This window comes from Heloderma suspectum, chromosome 3 (assembly GCF_057233095.1).
Source record: "Heloderma suspectum isolate Gila_16-S chromosome 3, 16-S_ref, whole genome shotgun sequence".
NCBI lineage: Eukaryota > Metazoa > Chordata > Lepidosauria > Squamata > Helodermatidae > Heloderma > Heloderma suspectum.
Window position 1 is genome coordinate 106,665,071 of NC_139460.1, and position 22,485 is coordinate 106,687,555.

General features: G+C 39.3%; 1 protein-coding gene across 1 annotated transcript in view; it reads right to left on the reverse strand.

The window, feature by feature from the left end:
* Positions 1-305: 305 nt before the first annotated feature.
* Positions 306-22,485, reverse strand: part of CNKSR2 (connector enhancer of kinase suppressor of Ras 2) — a 203,610-nt gene continuing 181,430 nt past the window's right edge. Inside the window, exons 21-22 of the mRNA XM_084841747.1 lie at positions 1,955-2,151; positions 306-1,083 (exon numbers count right to left, since the gene is read on the reverse strand). Coding sequence (XP_084697873.1) covers positions 871-1,083; positions 1,955-2,151 — 410 coding nt within the window. The 3' untranslated portion in view covers positions 306-870. The remainder of the gene's footprint in view (positions 1,084-1,954; positions 2,152-22,485) is intronic.

Here is a 22,485-nt window from a genome sequence, read left to right on the forward strand (position 1 = left end):
GTAAAAAATTATGTATAAGAATAAGAAGAGACCAACAAAGGGGCAATAATATAGTTCAGTCAAACATCTTTAAAGATCTGTGCCAAAACCAAAACAAAAAGAGCCCTTTATCCTTGAATTAATTCTGTGCTATAGATTGTCTGTTAATCATCCTTCAAAAGACTGGAAAAATGAAGCTCTGACCTTTTTATACCCCAAATTATGGAAGTCCAGCCTTTTCTAATTCCCTGACTCTATTCTTTAAAATGCAATCCTAATCACAGCATTATACTTTTTCTGCAATTTATGAAAATACCTAAAATATTCCACCAAATATAAAAGTTTAATTGTCACACTGGCCAAAACAATAGCTGCACTTTGAAAATGTAACTCATTACAACAGTTATATACTATTAAAATAAGAAACAGATTGACCTTCAGTAGTAAAACACTGCTCTTATGACAACTTTCCCTTGATAAATCAATGTAATCCTCCAAAATATATACTTACTATTTTAAAAAAATTGTTCAAGACAATGATCACGATCCAAAGAAGCAACATGTGTGTTTCTCTTCAGTTTAAAAAGTAGTTTCTTCTTCAGCAGTTGAGAGTTGTGGCAGCACCAATATCAAACAAAATGTCCCATGAGAGCATATTCCTTCTTTGGATCATAGCCAATGTTTGTAAACATAAACATAAACGTGAGCATCAGCAGCGTAAAAAGTATATATAAGTTTCTATTCAAACAATGACCATGGAAATTGTACTTTACTCATATCAGAAACATTAAAATAGATCTCCTGTAAGTTTATATAAAAGCTACTCTGTGCACTTGAATAAAGGTCTGGAGTGCCGCAAAGGGGCAAAAACAAAATTTGAATGTTTTATTTCTATACATGCGTTTCAATATAGGAATGAGTATGTGCTAAAGAGTCTAGAAGTGCATCAACTTCATCAGAGTCATTTACAGGGTCCTCTACGGAGTTGTTCTGAGAATCCAGGAAGAGATCAAGGTACAATTGTTTCCAGTCTTGGAAGTCTTTAGATGTCAAGTCTGGATTATCCAGAACTTTATCTATGATGGCTACTTCTTCTTCTCTGGCCTGGAAGAAAACAAAAAGATCTGATCGCAAAAGAGGACCAAAGCACTCACCTAGAAACTCAGGGAAATTGTGTCCTTAGCATCCCATCCATTTGTTAATAATGACAGATGCCACTGTACTCTGTGATGCTTAAAAAAAAAATAGTTCCCTTAGAAGACCAGTGAGAATTTCCCAGTTGTTTGTCTAAAAAAAAACTTCTGGTATTTTGATTAATTTAGGGCACAATCCTATGCATGCTTAGGCAGAAAATGTCCTACAACTCTCAGCATTCCCAGTTGCTGGGAAATGCTGAGAGTTGTAGGATTTCTTTCTGTCTAAACATGCATAGCATTGCTCCCTTAAATGTTTGTTCTAAATTAGCGGTGCCCAACTTCTTGAGGCTGGGGGACGCATATGATTTTAGACCATCAATAAAATAGCTTTTCTAATATGATGTGTGTGTGTGTGTGTGTGTGTGTGTGTGTGTAGAGCTGTAAAAGGAATAAGCCAGGAAGAAAACAATACACGGTAAATGTTGCCCTCCAATCTTGGAAATCTTGGAAGCCAGACAAATTCATTTCATGTTCTGAAGTATGCAAAGCAATCTGACAATATCTCAATATGTGTGACATTGCCAGTCTTGCAGAGCATGTCCTCATTTACAGCTGGATGGAGCAGCCGCAGATTAACTGTTCAGGGAACAAGATAAATTAAATCTGGAACCAAGGCCAGTGTGGTTTTTCATGCTGAGAAATACCTGCTTACTCTCTATTTCTTTGAATCACCTTTGTGCATGGCATTTTCCAATCTCTGTCTATGTCTCTAATATGTGCAATAAATCCCTTGATAATCCAACACTTCTGTAAGATTGGCATGCTCCTCATTAACTCACCTTTAAAGTGCTTTTCAGAATTCTTAGCTGGTGCAATTTTTCATTGACTACTGGATCACTGGATCTTTTAATAAAAGATTTCTTGTACTCCATCTTGGTTGAAATTTGCCGGTCTCCTAAAGGGGACAAACTAGCTAGTTCCAAAGACCGGTATAAATCTTGCAAGGAATCTTCAGGCTTTTCTTCTACAATTTCAGCTGTAAGACACAGAGAAAAAGAAACTATATAGCTTTCAAAAATCAGACTAAAACAGGGTTTTCAAATTATGTCATGGCAAGCTTAAGTCAAGAGAAAAGTTATCTTAAGTATTAAAAATAAATTAAAATTGTACTACACTGCAACATTTCCCTGTAGGGAAAAGTATGAGACCTGTGTATAGACCTTCACATGGGAAATCATCATGCATGCATGCATTTTTCTACCAGTAAATGTAGTGTAAATAGTGGGATGTTGTAGCCATGTGCATGTTCTCTGCATGTGTACTTACCAAAGTTACTCACATGACAATGACAAATCAATACCCATCTTGCAAACTAATTTGACCTTAAGATTAAATACCGTCTTCCAGATTGGAAGTTGAATTATTGGCTGCAACTATTTTGAAGATATCATGGAGAAAATCTGATTCTCCCCATTCTTAAGGTAATAGAAATCAATGTTAATCTATAGTCTATATAGGGCTGAAGATCATGGGCAACATAGCTATGGAAGAAACCTCCACTAAACACAGTGGCACTTCCTTTGGAGTAAACACAAATAGGATTGCACTGTAAATCTGAAAACTGTACAAAGCCCAGTGCTGAACGGGTGTGCACATCTGAGGGCACACCCACTGTTCTGTTACATGATGAACGTGGAGTATTGCTTACTAAATTACAAACATATCTGTAAATCTTTTCTAATTGATGTAAAATTCAAACCATGGGGGAAGAGAGGCTGCCAGAATGGTGCTTAAAAGATCTTTCCACTGTAAATTGTACTTGGTGGGATGATACAGAATCACAGAATAGTAGGGTTGGAAGGGGCCTGTAAGACCATCCAGTCCAACCCCCTGCTCAGTGCAGGAATCTAAGTCAAAGCATCCCTGACAGATGGCTGTCCAGCCTCATCTTGAAGGCCTCCAGTGTGGGAGAGCCCACCACCTCCCTAGGTCATTGGTTCCATTGTCATATTGCTCTAACAGTGAGGAAGTTTTTCCTGATTGTCAGTCTGTGTCCTGCACTCTGGGATGATTGAGAAGAGATCCTGGCCTTCCCCTCTGTGACAGCCTTTCAAGTACCTGAAGAGCGCTATCATATCTCCCCTCAGTCTTCTCTTCTCAAGACTAAACATGCCCAGTTCTGTCAGTCTCTCCTCATAGGGCTTTGTTTCCAGTCCCCTGATCATCTTTGTTGCCCTCCTCTGAACCTTTTCCAGTTTGTCTGCATCCTTCTTAAAGTGTGGTGCCCAGAACTGGACACAGTACTCCAGATGAGGCCTAACCAGTGCTGAGTAGATGGGAACTAGTACTTCCCGGGATTTGGAAGCGATGCTTCTATGAATGCAGCCCAAAATAGCATTTGCCTTTTTTTTGCAGCCACATCACATCACTGGCTCATATTCAGCTTGTGATCTACAACATAAGCTGATATAATAGATGAAGGCTATAATCTGCGAACATTTTGAAGAATTGCTTGTTGAGGCTGCCGTCCTTAACCCACTTACATGGGAGTAAGTTTGACTGAACCCAATGAGATTTACTTCTAAGTAAACATGCATAGGATTGTGCTGTAAGCCTCTTATCCTGATCTTGTGCTCTCTTGGGGACCCCCAGCCTTCTATGCGCACACACAGCTCCTGATGCCCCAAACCTTTTGCGTTGAAAAGAATGGACCATTTTATGTGTATGTTCCTTTCTGAGCATGGAACTGTATCCATTAAAATGAACTGGAAATCCAGAGCTGTTGGAGCTCTAGATACATAGCTGCTGTTTTTTTAGCCTCAGCTCAACTGCAATATAGGGATATTAATATTGGCCTATCTCACAGAGTTGTTGTAAGAACTGCTGAGATAAAGTGCACAAATGCATGATATAAGTTATCCTAATCTTCCATGCCAGGTTGTTCTAAGGCCCAGTCACTGAGGCAACAGTCTTATATTACCTTTGGGTCAATACACACTTCATGGACAGGAAAGGTGTTTGTGCAGTATTTATGGATTAGGTGTTCCTCATGACACCCCAAAGCCACCTCTCCCTACAAAGCCACATCTTCCCACCTCAGCAGCCACACCACTCCGAAGCCAGCCAATTTTTTAGCTTCAGGCTAGCAGCCATGTATTGGTCTTTTGTTTTTGTTTTAACTACAAATAGCAGGTGTGTATGTATGTTTGTGTGGATTGGGACTGTGGTGTGCTGGGAATGGGTGTTGAACCCTTTCTTCCATGCCCGAGTCCTATGAAAATCACCCTGCAAAAGTTGCGATGGAAGTTTCCACTGGCACCAAAGGAAGCTTCTCTTCCAGGACAATCAGCTGCTTGGGGGGGGGGGGATTGTCTTTTAAATTTCATTTATTGTTACCTATTCCCTTAAAATATTTGTATGTCACCCTATAAGAAGGTTCTCTGGTCAGCTTACAACAATGAAAGAAATGTTGAAATACTATAGCCATAAGAAAAAGAATATAAAGCACCACAAACTACTCAAGCAGAGAATACATTCAATAAAATAAGTCTCTCAAATCACCCCCAAATCTGAGCAGATTTTAAAAGGCCTGAGAAGATAAAAAGGTCCTCACAGAGTAGGTGCCAGTTGAGCCTCTTTGGGGAAACCATTCCACAGCTTGGATACCACCATTGAAAAGGCCCTCTCCCCAGTAGCCACCTGCTGCACCCCTCTTGTCACGGGCGTCTGGATAAGGGCCTGTGAAGATGATCCGTGAGAGGAGGCGATCCTTCAGGTAATCTAGCCCCAAGCTATTAAGGATTTTAAAAATCAACACCAGCACTTTGAATTGGGCCTGAAAATTGACTGGAAGCTGGTGCAGATGACACGCTGAGATACTGTGCTCAAATCATTCAGTCTCAGTTAACGATGTTGTACCCCTATCCCAGAATAACTGGAACCGTGAACTGAAGTTTCTGTACTGTTTTCAAAGGAAGCCCATGTACAAAAACTTGGCTATCTTGACCAAGGAACAAGGGTCACAATTAGTTTATCAGTCTAAGCTGATAGAAGGCACTCTGCCATAAAGGCCACTGGTGTCAGTGACAGTCCTCGACTGACCTTACTGCAGGGTAGGCTGGTGGCTCCAGTTTCGGTGGGACGAAGATTCTATTCTGGGTTTTAGTTACAACCAACAAGAAGGCTAAAGGATCTATCTGCTGGATCCATTTTGGGGATAGAGTTCAGCCCCTTGGATCGCTCCTTTAGGCTTTTTGCTGGTTGCAACTAAAACCCAGAATGGGACCACCGTCACCCTGAAACTGGAGCCACCAGTCTACCCTGCTTCATCCCTGCTGGCCTTTATCCATTTCATTAACACACCTGGCACTGATTTAGCACACTTAACACCTCACCTGACTTTGATGAAGAGATACATATCTGGATGTTATCAGCATATTGGTGGCACCTCAGTTCAAATCTCTGGATAACTTTACCCAGTGGTCTCATGTAGATGGTAAAAAGCATGGGGGAAAGAAGAGAACCCTGTAAAACCCCAAAGCACAATTGCCTAGGGGTTGAGCAGTAACCCCCCAGTACCACCTTCTGAAATTAGCCATCCAGGTAGGAGTAGAACCACTGGAAAGCAGTGCCTTCAACACTCAACTTGGATACTTTATCCAGAAAGATACCACGGTTGATGGTATTCAAAGCCACGGTGAGGTCAAGATAATCAAAAGGGCACACTGCCCCTGTCTTTCTTTCAGCTAACTTCATCCCAAGGTTCCAAAACCAGGACTGAAAAGTGATCAAAATGGATCATGAAAATCAGTTTCATCGAAGAGTAACTGGAGTTAATTGGCTGGCAACTATCCACCTGAGCAACTTGTCCAGGACAGGACTGTTAGGCACTGGCATATAGCTCTTTCTACTAGGTCTAGGTTAGGTTTCTCCAGAAGTGGTCATATTATAGCTTCTTTTAAAGAAACTGGTACCTTGCCCTCTTTTAAAGAGGCATTTACCACTGTCTTGATCCAGACACACAACCCCTCCCTCCAAGATGTAATAAGCCAAGAAGGGCAAAGGTTGAGCATACCGGTGGTTGGCCAGACTTGTCCACATCATCAGGCCTCAGCAATCAGTACAACTGGTCTAGACAATGCTCTCCACACTTCCATTGGTTGCACTGCAATAACTGTGGAATCTATATTGTGGTGGATGCGGACGAGTTCATCACTAAAGTGTGTTTAACAGCATGCTACCAAAGGTTCCACCATATCTCCCCCCCTTGGACCAGTTTGCAAAAGATCTTGAACCTCTCACAAAGCTCCACTGCATGACACTGAGGATACACAACAGTGGTGTGAAAAAATTGCTTCTTTGCCACCATCACCATCACAGAGTAGGCTTTTTAATGACCTCTTCCTTGTGTTTGGCTGGACTCGTCATGAGTCTTTCTCTACATGCATTCTAGCCATCTCCCAACTTGTTTCATTGTCCTCAATTTAGGGCCAAAACAGACATTATATTCAATCTGTATCTAGCAGCTATCTGGATCTTAAAAGTCCCCACCCCCACCCCCCACAAATCCCCATTAAGTCTCAATCCAGATCAGGGGCCCTGCACCTACTTTAGAGGGAAAGACACAATGGCTAGATACGTATTTAAAGTAATGTCCGATTTGGCCCTCACGTGTATTGCGAGGAGCTGCATGGGCTCTGCTCAGCAGTAGAGAGGACTTAGGTGCGATCTTGTTAACTGCTTGAGTCATTACTGGCTGCATTCAGCAGAGCAGCCAAAACTTTGACAGAAGGGCCAGCTGGAAAAATCTGTCAGAGCCCTCAGGAATCCCTCAGAATTTACTGGCCTTCTGGACATATGACTTCTTCAGGAGACCAATTTTCATTGGGACTGCAGCACAAGAACACAGAGATATTCCCTTGTCTCTGTTGTTCAGTCCTGATGATTAGCATCATGTGTAGTTTAAACAGGGAAGACAAAAAGTCAGACTCTCTAGCCTTCGAAGACCCTAACATATTGGTAATATATAATGAGGGAAGCAAAGCCACTATATGAAGAACTTATACCAAAGCTGCCAGCTGCACAGTGGATCAGACAGCCTTATATCAAGGGATGGACAGAAATTCTCTTCTGTAGTTTGCTGCGCTTGGGAGGAAAAATTGGGATTGTTAACATCCACCACCTGCAGCAAAATTACAAAACAATTCTTCAGTTATTTTCCCACCTACAAATGTGCTGAAACTATTGTTAAGCTGAAATAAATATCAACAAGCAGGATCCAACCCTGTGTGTCTTAAATCTAGAATGTCCACAATACAGTTGGACCTTGAACTTCTGTCTTTTCTGAACAATTTTGAATTGAATAGAAAATATTTCATAATCTCACATTTCAGGATGAAACTAGTACAGATGCAATGAATAGTAGCCTTTGGTTAATAAACTCTGAATTATTCCATTGCAGAACCTTTAGGATTCTTTCCTAAATGATCCTTCAAAGTTGCCATAACTGAGGTTTTGCAGTATACAATTGATTGAGCAATTTAAAATCAGACTTTGTCAACAGCCATTTTTAAGCTTCATAGGTAACAGACTTCTTGTTTGTGAGAGGAACGTTCTGATTTGCACTACATATGGCCTTGTTCATATCAGATGGAAGAAACTCCCAACAAGCGTCTTACCTGAAGATCGTAAGAGGTAGCTTATTGTCAAGAAGTGCAAAGAAAAGAGAAAAATAATATAAATAAAATCAACATAAAATCAGCAGAAAACAAATGTGCTTTAAAATAACTTGTGCCCTGGCTCATTTGGTTTAAGCATTATACAAACAACGGATTAGATGGTTAATTTTTTTATGTTGTATTTAATGTTTTAACTTCTGTAAACCACCCAGAGAGCTTTGGCTACAGGGCGGTATAGAAATGCAATAAATGCTGCTGCTGCTGCTAATAATAATAATTTCATGGGTTTTGGGGTGGTGTACAATAAAGCCGCTGTAATCATCTTATAACCAAAAGTAGTGAAGTACTGAACACAACTGTATTTTGTTCTCAGATTTGTTCTTGGTTTTCTTCATTTCAGAAACAAGGTAAATACTGTATTACTCTGATATTTATTAATGTTTACAGGGAATAGCACCATGATGAGCAATTAATGGGATTTTTCTCTTTCTCTTTCACCAGATGGGAAGAGAAAGAAAAAAGGATGCTTAGGCTTTGAAAGGGATAATCCTGTCCTTATGAAAAGGTCTGCCACAAATGACACCTGATGACACCTTTAGCAAAATATCTATGGTGTGAAATGGGGTTATACCACACAAGGTTGTGCAAAAAGGTTAAATGACAAATGGTAGGGGTGGCTGGACTTAAGCTACATTAGCTTCAAGTCAGATTTGAGTAACACTTGTCTGCCAAGGGTTATAGCATAGGCATTCAACTCTGAATACAGAACACAACCAGCATGCAACCTTCTTTCAAATCAAGAGCACTATTTCACAGATTGAAAATGTTACACATGTACTGGTTTAAATCCTAACTGCTGCACTCATGTAAGAGTTGTTTTCAAGGAAGAGGCCTTTCCATGAGGGTAACTCTCCTTCTGTGAATGGAAGCTACTTCCGTTCACAAAGCAAAAAGAATCCAAGACATTACCTTACAATATAGAGATCTAACCATGACAGCTTCTTGTTCTTTACATAGGGAGGCTAACAAAACTACACTCTTAATCTACATATTTTACACAAAATAGCCTAATACTATAATATGTTATTTCACTCCATGGAAACATTGAATGGCTGACCATCAAACAAGTCTTTTGTAAATGTCAACAAAGGCCTAATTTTGCTTCCACACTGTTGAGTTTCTTACATTAGCAATGGCAGACAGCAACAACATATAAAAGCATGGAACAGCATGGTACTCTTCCATGTAGCTTGAATTATATGTCTACATTCAGATGAAGGAGTACTTTTAATCAGGACCATAGCTACTGATTAGCAGACAGTATTATTTTAAAACAAACAAAAAAATGCTGCATTCTGCTTTGCATTAGTGAATTCCATAGATCAACTGCTTTCACAGGAATGACTGGAGTAATATGTTCGAGATACAGTTGTTGGGTTATTTAATTGTGGTTTTCCCCCCAATGAGCCATGCTGCCCAAGTTGGACAACATGACAAGCTGCGGCCGGCTGGTAATTAGGCAAATAGTGCCCGGGCAGATAATTAAGCAAATGGCGCCCAGTATACACCGTGGCTTAAACAAGTCACAGTGGTTTGTTTAAGCCATGGTGATTGTGCAAACCAGTCACCATGTATAAACTATGCATAAAGAACTTCCTATTGCTTTCCACAGTGGACTATACACATCACGGTGGGCTGTATATATTGTACGGTGGGCAATGTCAGGTTGTACAGGCATTGTCCCCAAACACCAAAAACAATGCTTTTAAAACATCCTATTTCCTTTGTAAGAATGGTTTGCATTAAGAAAAAATGACTGTAATTTTACAAACTTTATTTTTACTAATATAGAGAAGTTTGACAAAGCTATGTGCAATTAATGTCATGGGCTGCTCATTGCCCGCCTCCTGATTATACCTATAAAATGGAAATGGTCATTCAATCACTATTTTTGGTGGGGTGAATGTTCTGAAATTTGAATGCATGATGGTGCCAATATATTTATTAGCCCCTTTCAGCCTTTGGCAAACTCTAGTAAATGAGCCATTACTGAAAACTGAAAATGGCAGTCAAGATATTTTAAGTTCTAATCTCAGCTTTTAGCTCCTTAATTAATTTGTAAAACATTTCACTTCTATCTAATTACAGAATTTAATGATAGACAATAAAGGTTTTAGGCCATTCCATCTAGGTTTTAGTGATAAATCTTTCAGGCTGCAAAATCTTTATGCACCAGCAGTGATTTACTGACCCTGAAAAAGATACTTCACCAGAAATCTTAAATAAAAGCTAAAATTTGTGTTGTTGTTTGCTAAGCACTAAATTAGCAGTAAATTACAGTAGAAAGTGATTTTTCAGAACATGATTTATAGTTAAAAATACATGGTGAGCTTATATCTTTATCCAACAGACAGAATTCTATGAACAAACAGCTCAATCCAGCCAATCTTAATTGCTTCAAAATCCCATTGATTTCAGTGGGAGAGATTTAGGCCTGGATTTAGCTCTCCTGCTTAAATCAATAGGGCTCAAAGTATTTAACTTTGAATGGATTGCATCCAAAGGCTATTTTTTTTCTTTTAAAAAATCAGCAAGTAATCATGAATATATTTTTAAAAAAACAAGTATATTAGCTCGTGAAAAGTAATAGATGCTGAAATTATTTTCAGTATTTTAGATAGACTCATGCTAGGTCCAGTAACCTTATATGAAAACTACATGCATTGTAATGGATTTTCCACTGCTTTGACTACAGGCTTTAATTATTATTTTTAAATGCATATCAAAGCTGCTATGATTTTCTTACTGCTGTTAAGCAGATGCTGCATATTATTCACTTGTGAAAAAATACAACTCACTTCTCTATAAAAAGGGAAATATATGCATTTGTATATAAATAACTCTATATATTTTATTGGTATTAACAGAATGCAATACCATACATGGACCTGACAGAAATAAAACATTTCAAAATACATTTTAAAATTCTCTCTTCATAGGATAGTATGAAATATCAAGAAATTAGCATTGACATTACAGTACACCCTTAGCCAAAAATAGAAAGAAAATCCACATCCAATCACAGAGATACAGGCAAACAATGATCTATAGGAGTCCCAATACATAATGATAGACAGTATCTTAATCTACTTAGGGAGAGACATTCAGACAATATCTTGGCCCCAGAACTGCCTCCTATGGATCCTGAATGATTTACAGAGATTACTTTATGCCTATGCTGCAAGGCAACATCACTCACATTTAAATCCTAGAAGGTAAGGAGAAATTGAAGATTTCTATCTGCAGAGTTTGAAACACTCCGTTGTGAGGCATTATCTTCACGGTCATAAAACCAGTATCTGCGCACCATCTGATAGATCATTATAAACCAATTCACAAACTCCGTTTCAATCCTAAACATACTTACTTAAAAGTATTTGACAGTGATAGGCTGGTTTGTTTAAACCTGGGTCTGCGCCAATCATGGGTACCGCATGGAGGGGAGGATCTTTTTAAAGAGTAATAGAACTGAACCTTCCACATGTACACCATGAACCTCCCCAAAGCCTCTTTTCCTCAAACATTTTTCTCTGCGCTGAGCTCACTTCTGGCATTTGAGCTTGGCTTAGAAGAAAAGCTCCTGGGGGCGAGACGGGACGGACACACTGCAGGAAGGTACAGAGCACATGAAGGAAGGGGTTAGCCAGCCTCACATACATGTTTTAAAATTGGATCCTCCCACATCCTTTGTGCACATTTTCGGCACAGACCTGGATTTAAACAAATGGGTCTCCTACCATACTGTATAGTTTGTGCCTAAACGCCACTGAAAATAATAGGATTTACTTCCAAGTAAGCACAGTTAGGATTGGCTGCAAGTCTTGCAACTGTCTGCGTATGCTTGCACTTGACAGAATACATTTACTTTGTATTATACAGAAAGTTACCTTCCTTCACTAATGTGAAAAGGAATATTAGCTTTTTCCACTCTTTCTGGATGGAAGTAACTGAAGTCCATTTTCAAAATCACATTTTAGATTTACCATATAGCTGATCCCTCTTTCCTTCTTTGAAGACTGCAGAACACACCTGAGTGTCATCATAACCCTTTCCCTGCCATAACCCTCTTCCCCTTCTGTTTCTCCCAAGTTGGTGGCAGTACTTTCTGCAACTGTATTCCATGTAGCCTGGGTCTGATATTGTGCCTAGTCCCTCTGTAGAAAGGATGCATTCTTCAAAATAAAAGCAATAGGTCTGGCAAAAGCTTTGCCCCTTGTAAGACTTTCCTGGAGGCCCCTTACCCAGGCATTTGGTTGTCTATATTTTAAAGTCAGTTCTCACTTATAAACATCAAAGTTATTCAAGAAGAATTGATTGGCTTTCTGAATGCAGGACATTAGAGGTTGCTTGCAAGAGGCTGAAGAGGAGTCTCCGTCGTGCCAATTCTCTCCGATCTAAATTCTCTAACCAATAGTTTATCAATCTCTGAGTCCAATCTGTTCAGTGCCAAGAGAAGTGGATCCGAGTTGGCATGGGGAGGTTCTATCAACTCTCGCAGTGCTTTAGCCTAATACGATAAAGCAGTGATACAATATGGTGAAAGAACTGTGATGGCCTGTTATTTCTATATCATATTAGTACTGTATTAGTAACACAATCATGCAATCTTGATAAAAGAGAAAAAGCATATATGGCAAGATTTTCATATGGTGTTAGCTCCACAGTGTTTTTTATCTGCATGCAGACATGCTCCAAAAAAACCAAAACAATGGCACCTTTCTGCAATAAGACTTTAGACGTTTCAGTCTCTGATGGAAGAAAAATAATTAGCAGGATGCACTTTCAATTTGCATTAAAGCTGTAACAACAATTATAAAATCAAACCAAATAAAGTGATAGTCGACATATAATTATTTTTAATATAATTAGCAACTATGATTTTCCTATTTAATATGCATTACAAAAGGTTTCCGAGGACATGGGAGAAATTGCTTTGGACTGAAGCACCCAACTTTCTCAGCTTTAAACAACAAACATACCACATACCCATCTACTAATCTCTGTCATAGAAAAGGACAGTGTAATTCATGTTTATTACTTCAGTGGCTGATCTAGTGCAAGTGTATGTATGATTGCTGTCATTATAACAAACTTGAAATGTATATGTTAAAAAAATCCTAATATTGGCTGAATGCTAAACCTGACTAAAGACTGGCTTTGTATTCTTATGAAAAAGAAACAATGAAGACTAACACATTTATTATGGCAGCCTTCCCCAACCTGGTGCTCCTTAGATGTTTTGGATTTCAACTCCCATCAGCCCCATCCATCATGGCCAATGATTAAGAATGCTGGGAGTTGCAGCCCAAGTCATCTGGAGGGCACCAGGATGCACAAGTGGCCTGCAGTCTTTAAGTTGCCACAAGACACTTGGCGGTTTTTGCTGCAACAGACTAACACAGCTGCCTCCCTGGAAATCACCAGAGTAAAACTGTCCCCCACCTCCTGTTGCCCTTAACAGCTGTGTGACTACCAGAAATTAAACAATCATGGCTTTTGAACTTTTGTTTCTTTTCCCTTGCTCCCCATATTCAATCACTTGCCAGACCACATTACTTCTCCCTGTACAGTGCTACAAGAATCTAGCCCTTTCTTTCAGTACTCTTGGCCAAAACACTGGCTCCTGGCCAGGTAATCTTGTCATGCTAATTCTCGCTTCTTCACTCCTGCAGCCTCCTCCTTTCTGGCCTTCCATTATCAACCCCTTCCCACTCCCCAACACACTTCTTTCCACCTTATCGAAAACTCTGCTGCCCAAAGATTTCTTTCAGCCCTCTGACCATATGACGTCCATCTTCAAATCCTGACACTGGCTTTGCATGCCCTCGCCCTGCATCCAACAGACCCCTTGTCCTTACTTTCAAAGCTCCCCAAGGGCTTTGGCTATCCTATGTGTCTTAATCTCTCTTTGTCCATGACATTTGCTGCTGCAGTCCTACCATCTTCTTCTGTTCTCCTAAAATGACTCCTAATTTTCTCTTGATGCCCTCTATGCTTAGAACATGTATTGGTGCCTCTTCTCTCTCTCTCAGTCTCTCTCAACACCAACCTTTACCAAGAAGCCTAGTCTTCTTCATACCCAACTGTAATTAAGCCTTTGCTTAATTAAGCACATTAATATCTTGCTTCCTTGTTTCTCCCTGCCTTTCCTTTCTATACCCCTCCTTTGCTATCTATCCCATTGTCAAAACTTGGACTGCAACCTTAAACCCAGAAAAGCACCATTTACACTGAAATAAACTAACAACAATATTCACAATGGCTGCATCACAAAGTTGGGGTAAGAAGCTGCCATTTGGCTATAAAAGGCACAAGAATCCTGCCAAATAAAAGGTGGCAACTCGTTTCACAATGTACAGTTTTGTTGCTTGTACTATACAAGGTATCAACATTATGAGAGAAAGGAAGGAAAAAACCTATATACATCCAATAATCCTTTCTGGTCAGGTTTATTGACACAAAACCACAGTATCATTCTACAGGTGTGTGTCAAGTGGTATCTTTTTTCTTTCTTTGGGGGGTGGGGGCTGAAGAGACTTTTACATTGAGATCCCATTAACACTCTTCAAAGCCAGTTATTAAGGGTGACAACATAACAACGAATAAATATGAATAAAAAGGGGATTGATATGCCAGACTTTTGTCCCAAGATTACAATTTAAATAAAAAATGGGAGATTTGATTTTTAAAAAATCTTGATGCCACTTTAAAGGAGCACAAAACAATCTGTATAAACACACAGTTACAGAGCAGGAGACTTGCACTGCTGGCTTCCTTTCTGACCAAGGACAAAGCAAAGTCCCCCCCCCCTCCAAAAAACAGCATCTATTTATACCAAAGCTCTGCAAGACTTGTTAGTTGAGCTTCCCTCTCTGTTGGGGTGTGTGTGTGTGTACACGTACGCACGCAGTTTCCTCTTCACCTCTAATTTGAGTAGGGATTATTAGAATCCAGCCAAGCATCTGTTTTACTACCAGGACTCAGCCCTAACTCATGTGAAGTAATAAATAGTCTTTGAGCATTCATAAAGTACCCTTAAAAAACACTCATGTAATAACCATAACCAGTCTTGCACAGCCCTCTGACTTCATACAAAAGCAATTTTTCTCTTAAGGCAACTTCACACTGCTGCAACATCTGCAATTATGCTAATAAAACACCTGAAGTTAATGGAAGTCCTTAAAGCAGCAGAAAATAAAACAGACAACACGCAGTGCTCTTAAAGAAGAAAAATACAGGAAATTAAAGGTAAAAAGTAAGTTGTATTAGCATTAGAGGAACTGAGGCATGATAAAATCTTTGATAAGTAAACCATTCTGTAGTATACATATAATGACTAAAAGGATCCCACGTAAGATTGCCAACTATCATGCCATACATGGTGCCTGTCTCTTTAAAAGTACTGAAGCACTTGAGTGGATATGCAGCTGTGGCAGTTCGTGCCTTACTTCTCCAGTGGTCCCTTCTCCTACCCTCAGCTAGGGGGCTTGCTTGCTAAGGGAGGCAAACGTGAAGGGGAACTTAGCAAGGAGCCTTTTACTATTTGTAGACTAAGACCTTGAAACTCTACCCACAAATGTCAAACTCATGTTTCACTAGAGTTATTACTTGCTTATAGATGACTGGAACACTTCTATGACTTTGCAAAAGATGGAGCACCTTAGAATTGCTGTAATTATGTAATAAATGTGCAGCTGTATAATCGTATGTGTAAATTTTCAGGGCTAAAAGGCTGTATACTTTCCAAGATGAAAATTTAGAAATAAACATTAGGTTAACAAAAAATGTCTCAGATGTAGGAGTTTCAGTCACTTACTGAGAAAAGGACCCCTTAACATGATAACAGTGCAGGAGAGGAAAATAAAGGAAAAGGAGCAAAGATGAAAGCTATCCAAAGGAATTTCTCATTGCTCCTCAATTTGATTGGGTGAACTTGCAGTCCTACCATATATGCATTCTGTATTCCAGCAACCATCTGGAAATTTATTTCTTTTTCATTATATAGACATTTTGTATCTTACAGTGCAATCCTATACATGTCTTCTCAGAAGCACATCCCACTGAGTTAAATTGGGCTTACTCACAGGTAAGTAGGTACAGGAATTCACACTTGATTTCTGAACAGATTACATGTGCCTAATAAATATATAAAACTGTAAGAACCTATGGTTACACGCAGTAACACTGATGGACTGACAAATATATTTCTGCTACCTAGTGTTAATATCAGATAAACAAACAAAATAATGCCATGTGAAGATAAAATCATCATTTTGAATAAATAATTGTTATAGTCTCAATGGTATTAAAATTACCATGTTAACATGAGGCTTGAATTTATTTAATGAATAGACTGCTCATTAGTATGATGCTGAGTGGTTTGCAATAAATAATTTTTTAGAACATTATTGAATATCTAACAAATCCAAATATCTAGACCCTTCCATGGCACAAAGGTATAGTTGTTCTAGCCTTCCCGCTTCAGTCAGTAAGGGACACACCTAAAAGAATCTCCTTGAAAGGCCTTAATGCAGAAAGTGGGATATATTGCAGCTACTTGGCTCCAGGTCATGTACTGCTTTAAAGCAGCTCAAATCAGGCTCAGAAACAAAGGGTTAACCAATGCCAGTGGCTTCATGCATATATTACCTGAAGTGACAGCAATTTATATCTAAGATCCACAGTAGGATAAACATATCCACCCAGAGAACATTAGTTATTTGGCAGATTAGAAATGTAAGAAATAAAGTAAAATGTAAGAAATATAATATACCTTGCATGGTTCCCTCCTGCCCAAGTCTCTTTTTAGCAGAACTAGTCCCAACCAATAACCTTCACTTAAATGTTTCCTTCAGATCACTAGCAGAAGATGACTTCTTGAAACAAACATGGAAAAAAAATTAAAAGTTTTTACAAAAGCTTCAGCTATTGGGCGGTATAGAAATGAAATGAATGAATGAATGAATGAATAAATAAATAAATACAGAAATAAAAGTTCTTTCCAAGTTTTCATTTAATTTAGAATTAACAACCTTAGGGTACAATTCTATGCATGTTTAGACAGACAAAAGTCCTACAATACCCAGCATTCTCCTGCCAGGGTGCAATCCTATGCATGTTTAGACAGAAAAAAAAAACCATGCTAGGAGTCATAGGCCTTTTTTTCTGTCTAAAATTGCATAGGATTGTGGCCTAATAAGATTAGAAGACTAATCTTAAACAATTTTATATTGAAGACTTTTCCAGCTAATATTCTATATTGCTTGCATTCAAACTTTTACCCTATGAATAAAAAAAAAAAACTGCAAAGTGGCATTTAATCCAGTGGACATCTCTGCTAATGGGTGGCAATTTTTGCTGATTCTCCCTTCTCCTTATACCCCCTTCAGAACAATGGGGAAGGCTGTGGGTGGAAGGAGAGCAGTGGACAGCTAAATCATCCCTCCTCTTCTATTTGTGGAAGGATTTGCTGGATCAAAGGCTGCTTCACGAGCAGCACAGCTTCACTGGATTTCATCTATAATGTATAATTTACATCTTTCGTAGTCATCATATGCTCTGCATGTCATCTGTAACTTTAGGCATTATCTGTGAAACCCATGGATTCTGAAGCTTAGAGGCAATTCTGCTTTTCTATTAAGAGACAATTTTCCTCCATCTCAGTTTACATTCCCTGATTTGCACTGAATATAGGTACCAAAGAAAAGACATCTACAATAGAATAAAGGCTGTATTTCCCATTTTTTTTGTAGAACACAGAATACTTGGGGACAATGTTATATTGGCCCAAAGTGGTAACCTTCAGCTCTCAACTAAAAACTTCTACATTGTGTCATCAAAGATCTACTCACTCACAGAGCTTCGGTGGAGACCTATTCTTGCTTATTCACAGCCCCACCAAGAACAGGCCATCTAACTTTTTTTTAAAAATCAAGAAAAAAATCCTTTTGGCAACCTTGTTCCCATGTCTAGTCTAGTAACACCATAAAGAGCCCTAACAATAGGAGCATGGAATCAAGGGCTCATTCACCTAGGTATCTTCTAATGTGATATATGCCATCATTTTCCAATAATGCCCTCCTGCCATTTACACAGGCCGAAGGGGTTAGTTTCTATGTAAGAGAATAAACAAACAAAGTAAGACTTCAAAAATTGTAAAATTCAGAAACCAGGGGAGAACATTTTAACGTCCTAGGACATGTGATAGCAAACAAAGTCATCGAACTCCAAGATTATTATTTTTCTTAAAGAGAATTCCAAGATGAAACTGCTGAATTAGAATTAACTAGCAAATCTGACACCATGAATTTGGTTTTAATGGCTTATAGGAATTCCTAGTTCACTGTAGAAAGTGATAACTCTGGTCTAGGTATTTATTTACACTACTAATCTTGCTATGAGGCAAGATTATAATATAATTATCAGTTAGCTAGAAGGAGATCATCTCTACACGGATTGGATTCTGTATTCATTTGTGCTCTGCATGGTGCTGTAGTAATATCTACTACTTCTACTCTGCTACCACTATTGCACTGCCTGACATTTTCTCCTCACTTTGTAAAAAACATTTTTCTTACCTCTGTAACTCAGAGCATATACATATGCTCTGTACATATATATCTATATCTATATCTGTACACACACACAAAAGTGACTATGTATCTGGCAAAATGACCTCTGGCTCACAAAACTTGTGCCACAATGAATTAATTATTGCTACAACAAATTCTGCTACCCCTCTGAATGTTATATTGGGAAAACTTCTCATGTCGTTCTTTTTCTCCTGCTAAAAAATTCAATTAATACAAGGCACAGAAACCAGGATATGCCAGATAAGAGTCTGTTAGTACTGATTTGCAGCAGCCATTCTGAAGTTTAGTTTGTACAGGGGCTAAACAGCAGAGAGTTATGAGAGCAACAACTGGCTCCGTGTCAGATAATGAAAGCAAAGCGTTTGAAGAATGATGCTAGGATTTCTTGTCTTGATTGCAGCAAAGGTTAAGCCAGCTAACACTATCAGATGCAGATAGAGATGAGAATCAGAACTGAAACATTCAGGGGCCAGCCAGAGAGACAAGTGACAACACAGATACATATGGTCAGTAGAACTAAATTTGTATGTCATGGGAATGTTACCACCACCACCCTCCCCAAGTCAGCGTCTAAGGCTCCAGTCCTCTGCACTCATACTTGGAAGTAGGCCTCACTGAACTTAATGGGACTTACTTCTGCAGAAACATGCGCAGGATTGCACTGTATTTTGTCACTTCTGAGAAAGGCTGACATTAATGCTATATTAAAACAAATATAAAACATTACTATGACATGATTAAAGACCTACAAAAACCACTAAGATAGGGGTTTAGACATACAGATTTCTCCTTATGATGATTAAGTGTGTTTCTCAGTTTTTATCTGGTATGCAAGAACAGTTCTTCACTTCTCTAACAGTATATGCAAATACTTTGGAGGGAGAGTATTTTATGAAAAGCCGAATCTCAAGCACAAATACATTTCAAGCAAAATCTCAATCCTGTGAAATTCGACAAGGATTTACAAAAAATATGATAGGCTTCATTTATTTTTTCTGCAATTTTTCTTCATAAAATTACTTTTTCATATACTGTTCAAATTGTAAGAAACCATTTCTAGGTTTGTGCTGGGAAAAAGCCTAAAACAGAAGAGCTATAGCTGACAAGGCTAAAGTACTCCTGCACAACAATCTCCATAATAGAATTGTTCATTTTGAATGATCAATCCAGACCATTCCAGCTGAAAGTTAGAAATTTGAATTTCGAGGAATAACCAGATTCTTAACTGAACCTTTCACCATGGACAACACGCTGAAGACACAGGTTCAATGCACTGCCAGCATCATAAACACTCAAATTATTAATAAAGGGATATTAAATGTTATAATGAGGCCAGATATGCAAGAGGTACAGCCATTTAATAATGAGAACATTTATTATCCTATCTGAAAGTAAATTCAAAATGAAAAATGGAAAAAAAGGGCGGGGGGACAATTCCCAGTCAATGCTTGGGAATGCTTTTTCTTTTAGTTTCTTAGAAAATTAGAAACATGAGTTTAAAGAGACTGCTAACATTTTGAAAATCATTTAGAAAAAAGTGAACTAAGAATAGCTGAAAGGTTTCCCACTCCTCTACCCTCCACACAGTACATACGTATGTAGAATTCAAACAGTAGAAATTGTTACAAAAGAAAACTACAATATTTACTAAATATTGGCATTGATGGTCAGACTTTTGTGATCTGAAACCTGGGAGGACAAACACCAATAAACTGGTTCTGTCCTTAACCACTTACAATCACCAAAACAGAATAGGTTGAAGGAAAATTATGTATATCCAAAATATAACAAATTTTTAAATACCAGTACTAATATTTTACACAAAATTAAATGATTAGCAGTCAAAAAACCCCATCATTACCTCACATAGAAAAGTTGTACATAGCCACAATACTGATTTCAAAATCAAGGCTGTACAACTACACATCCCAAATATGTTTCGACTGAAGAGGTCCACACTGGTTGAAATGCCTCTGGGATATTGGTATTGTGACTATGTTCAGCCCATATACTTGAGCTATTGATGGGCTTTTTTGATTACCTGGGTAGACATACCAGAACACTGGCTTGGACCTTAAGAACTGCAAGTAGGATCCTACTTGCACAAATGGGGCTTTCCCACCTTCTTTTCCACACTGTGCCCCCACCAATCCCTTTAGAAGTTGGGGGACCCTGAGAAATGGTATGGGATAAGGTATAACAGCAACCTGGTGCTCTCCAGATTTGTTAGGCTACAACTCCCAGCAAGAGCCATGCTGGCTGAGAACTGTTGGCCAACACACCTGGAGGGCACCAGGCTGGGGAAATCTGGACTGCAGCAGGCTGGGGGATTGTGGGGGGATCAGACATTTAGAGGAGCAACTTCTAGTAGATAATGCTGGGGTGGAGTCAGTGTTCGTGGTTCATGTTGGTACCAACAATGTGGGGAAATGTAGCTGTGAGGTCCTGGAAGCCAAATTTAGGTTGCTAGGTAGGAGGTTGAAATCCAGGACCACCAAGGTGGTTTTCTCTGAAATGCTACCTGTTCCACGCGCAGGGCCAGCTAGACAGGAGAAGCTGAGGAGTCTCAATGCATAGATGAGATAGTGGTGCAGGGAGGGGGGGTTCAGATTTGATAGGCACTGGGAAACATTTGGGACAAACTGGACCTGTATAAGAGGGACAGACTCCACTTGACCCAAAATGGAACCAGACTGCTGGTGCTAAACATAAAAAGCATGGTGGAGCAGCTTTTAAACTAACCCCTGGAGGAAAGGAAGGTTTCCCAACAGGAGCTGGGAAGCATCCTGTCCAGGTTAAATCATCCCAAAAGAATGAAGTTGAAAATGTTTTTGATTGCCCAAATGAAGAAGAGGAGGAAATAGGCCAGGAGTATATGGTAGAACATCATACTCAATCAAAGGGGCCAAAGTCCCATAGCAAAAGATGCACACGGCAGAGGCATCTGGGGAAGGATACCATGTATAGGTGTTTTTACGCAAATGCTAGAAGCCCCCGAGACAGAATGGGAGAGTTGGAGTGCTTGATTTTAAAGGAAAACCTGGATATAGTGGGCATTACAGAAACCTGGTGGAGCGGAGAAAACCAGTGGGATACGGTCATCTCTGGATATAAACTCTATAGGAAGGACAGGGAAGGGTGCTTCAGCTATTGGGCGGTATAGAAATAAATAAATAAATAAAGTGTACTGGGGGAGGTGTTGCCCTGTATGTCAAAAAGGGCATAGTGTCGAGAGGACTGGAACACCTAAAAGGGGTAGGGTCTTCCAAAGAAGCACTGTGGGTGACAATACCAGGCTCCAAAACTAATTTAGTGCTAGGAATGTGCTATCACGTCCCCAGACCAGAATGCTCAGAGTGACCTTGAGATGGAAAATGAAATCAGGGAGGTCTCCAAACAAGGAGGTGTTGTAAGAATGGGCGACTTCAATTACCCCCACATTGATTGGATAAATGCGTGTTCCAGCCACAGCAAAGAGGTTAAATTTCTTGATGCCCTAAATGATTGTGCCCTAGAACAGTCATGGAACTGACCAGAGGGGGAGGTGACCTTGGATTTAATCCTAAATAGCGTCACCCAGGACATAGTATGAGATGTAAATGTTGTTGAACCAACTGGAAACAGTTATCACAGTGTGAACAGAATTAATATATATTTAGGTGGAAAATTGCCCAGGAAGTCCAGCATAGTCACCTTTCACTTTAAAAGAGGAAATTTCTCTAAATGAGGGAACTGGTGAAAAGGAAGTTAAAAGGGGGAGTCAACAGGATTAAATCCCTTCAAAATGCTTGGGAGATTACTCAAAACCACAATAATAGAAGCCCAGATAAAATGTATACCACAGGTTAGGAAAGGTAGCACCAAGTCCAAGAGGTCACCGGCATGGTTAACAAGCAGGGAGCTATTAGCGAAAAGAGAGCTTTCTCCAGAAAATGGAAGTCTTGCCCAATTGAGGAAAACAAAAAGGAGCACAAGCTTGCACAAAGGCAATGCAAGCAGACAATAAGAGATGCAAAAAAGCAGTTTGAAGAGCATATTGCT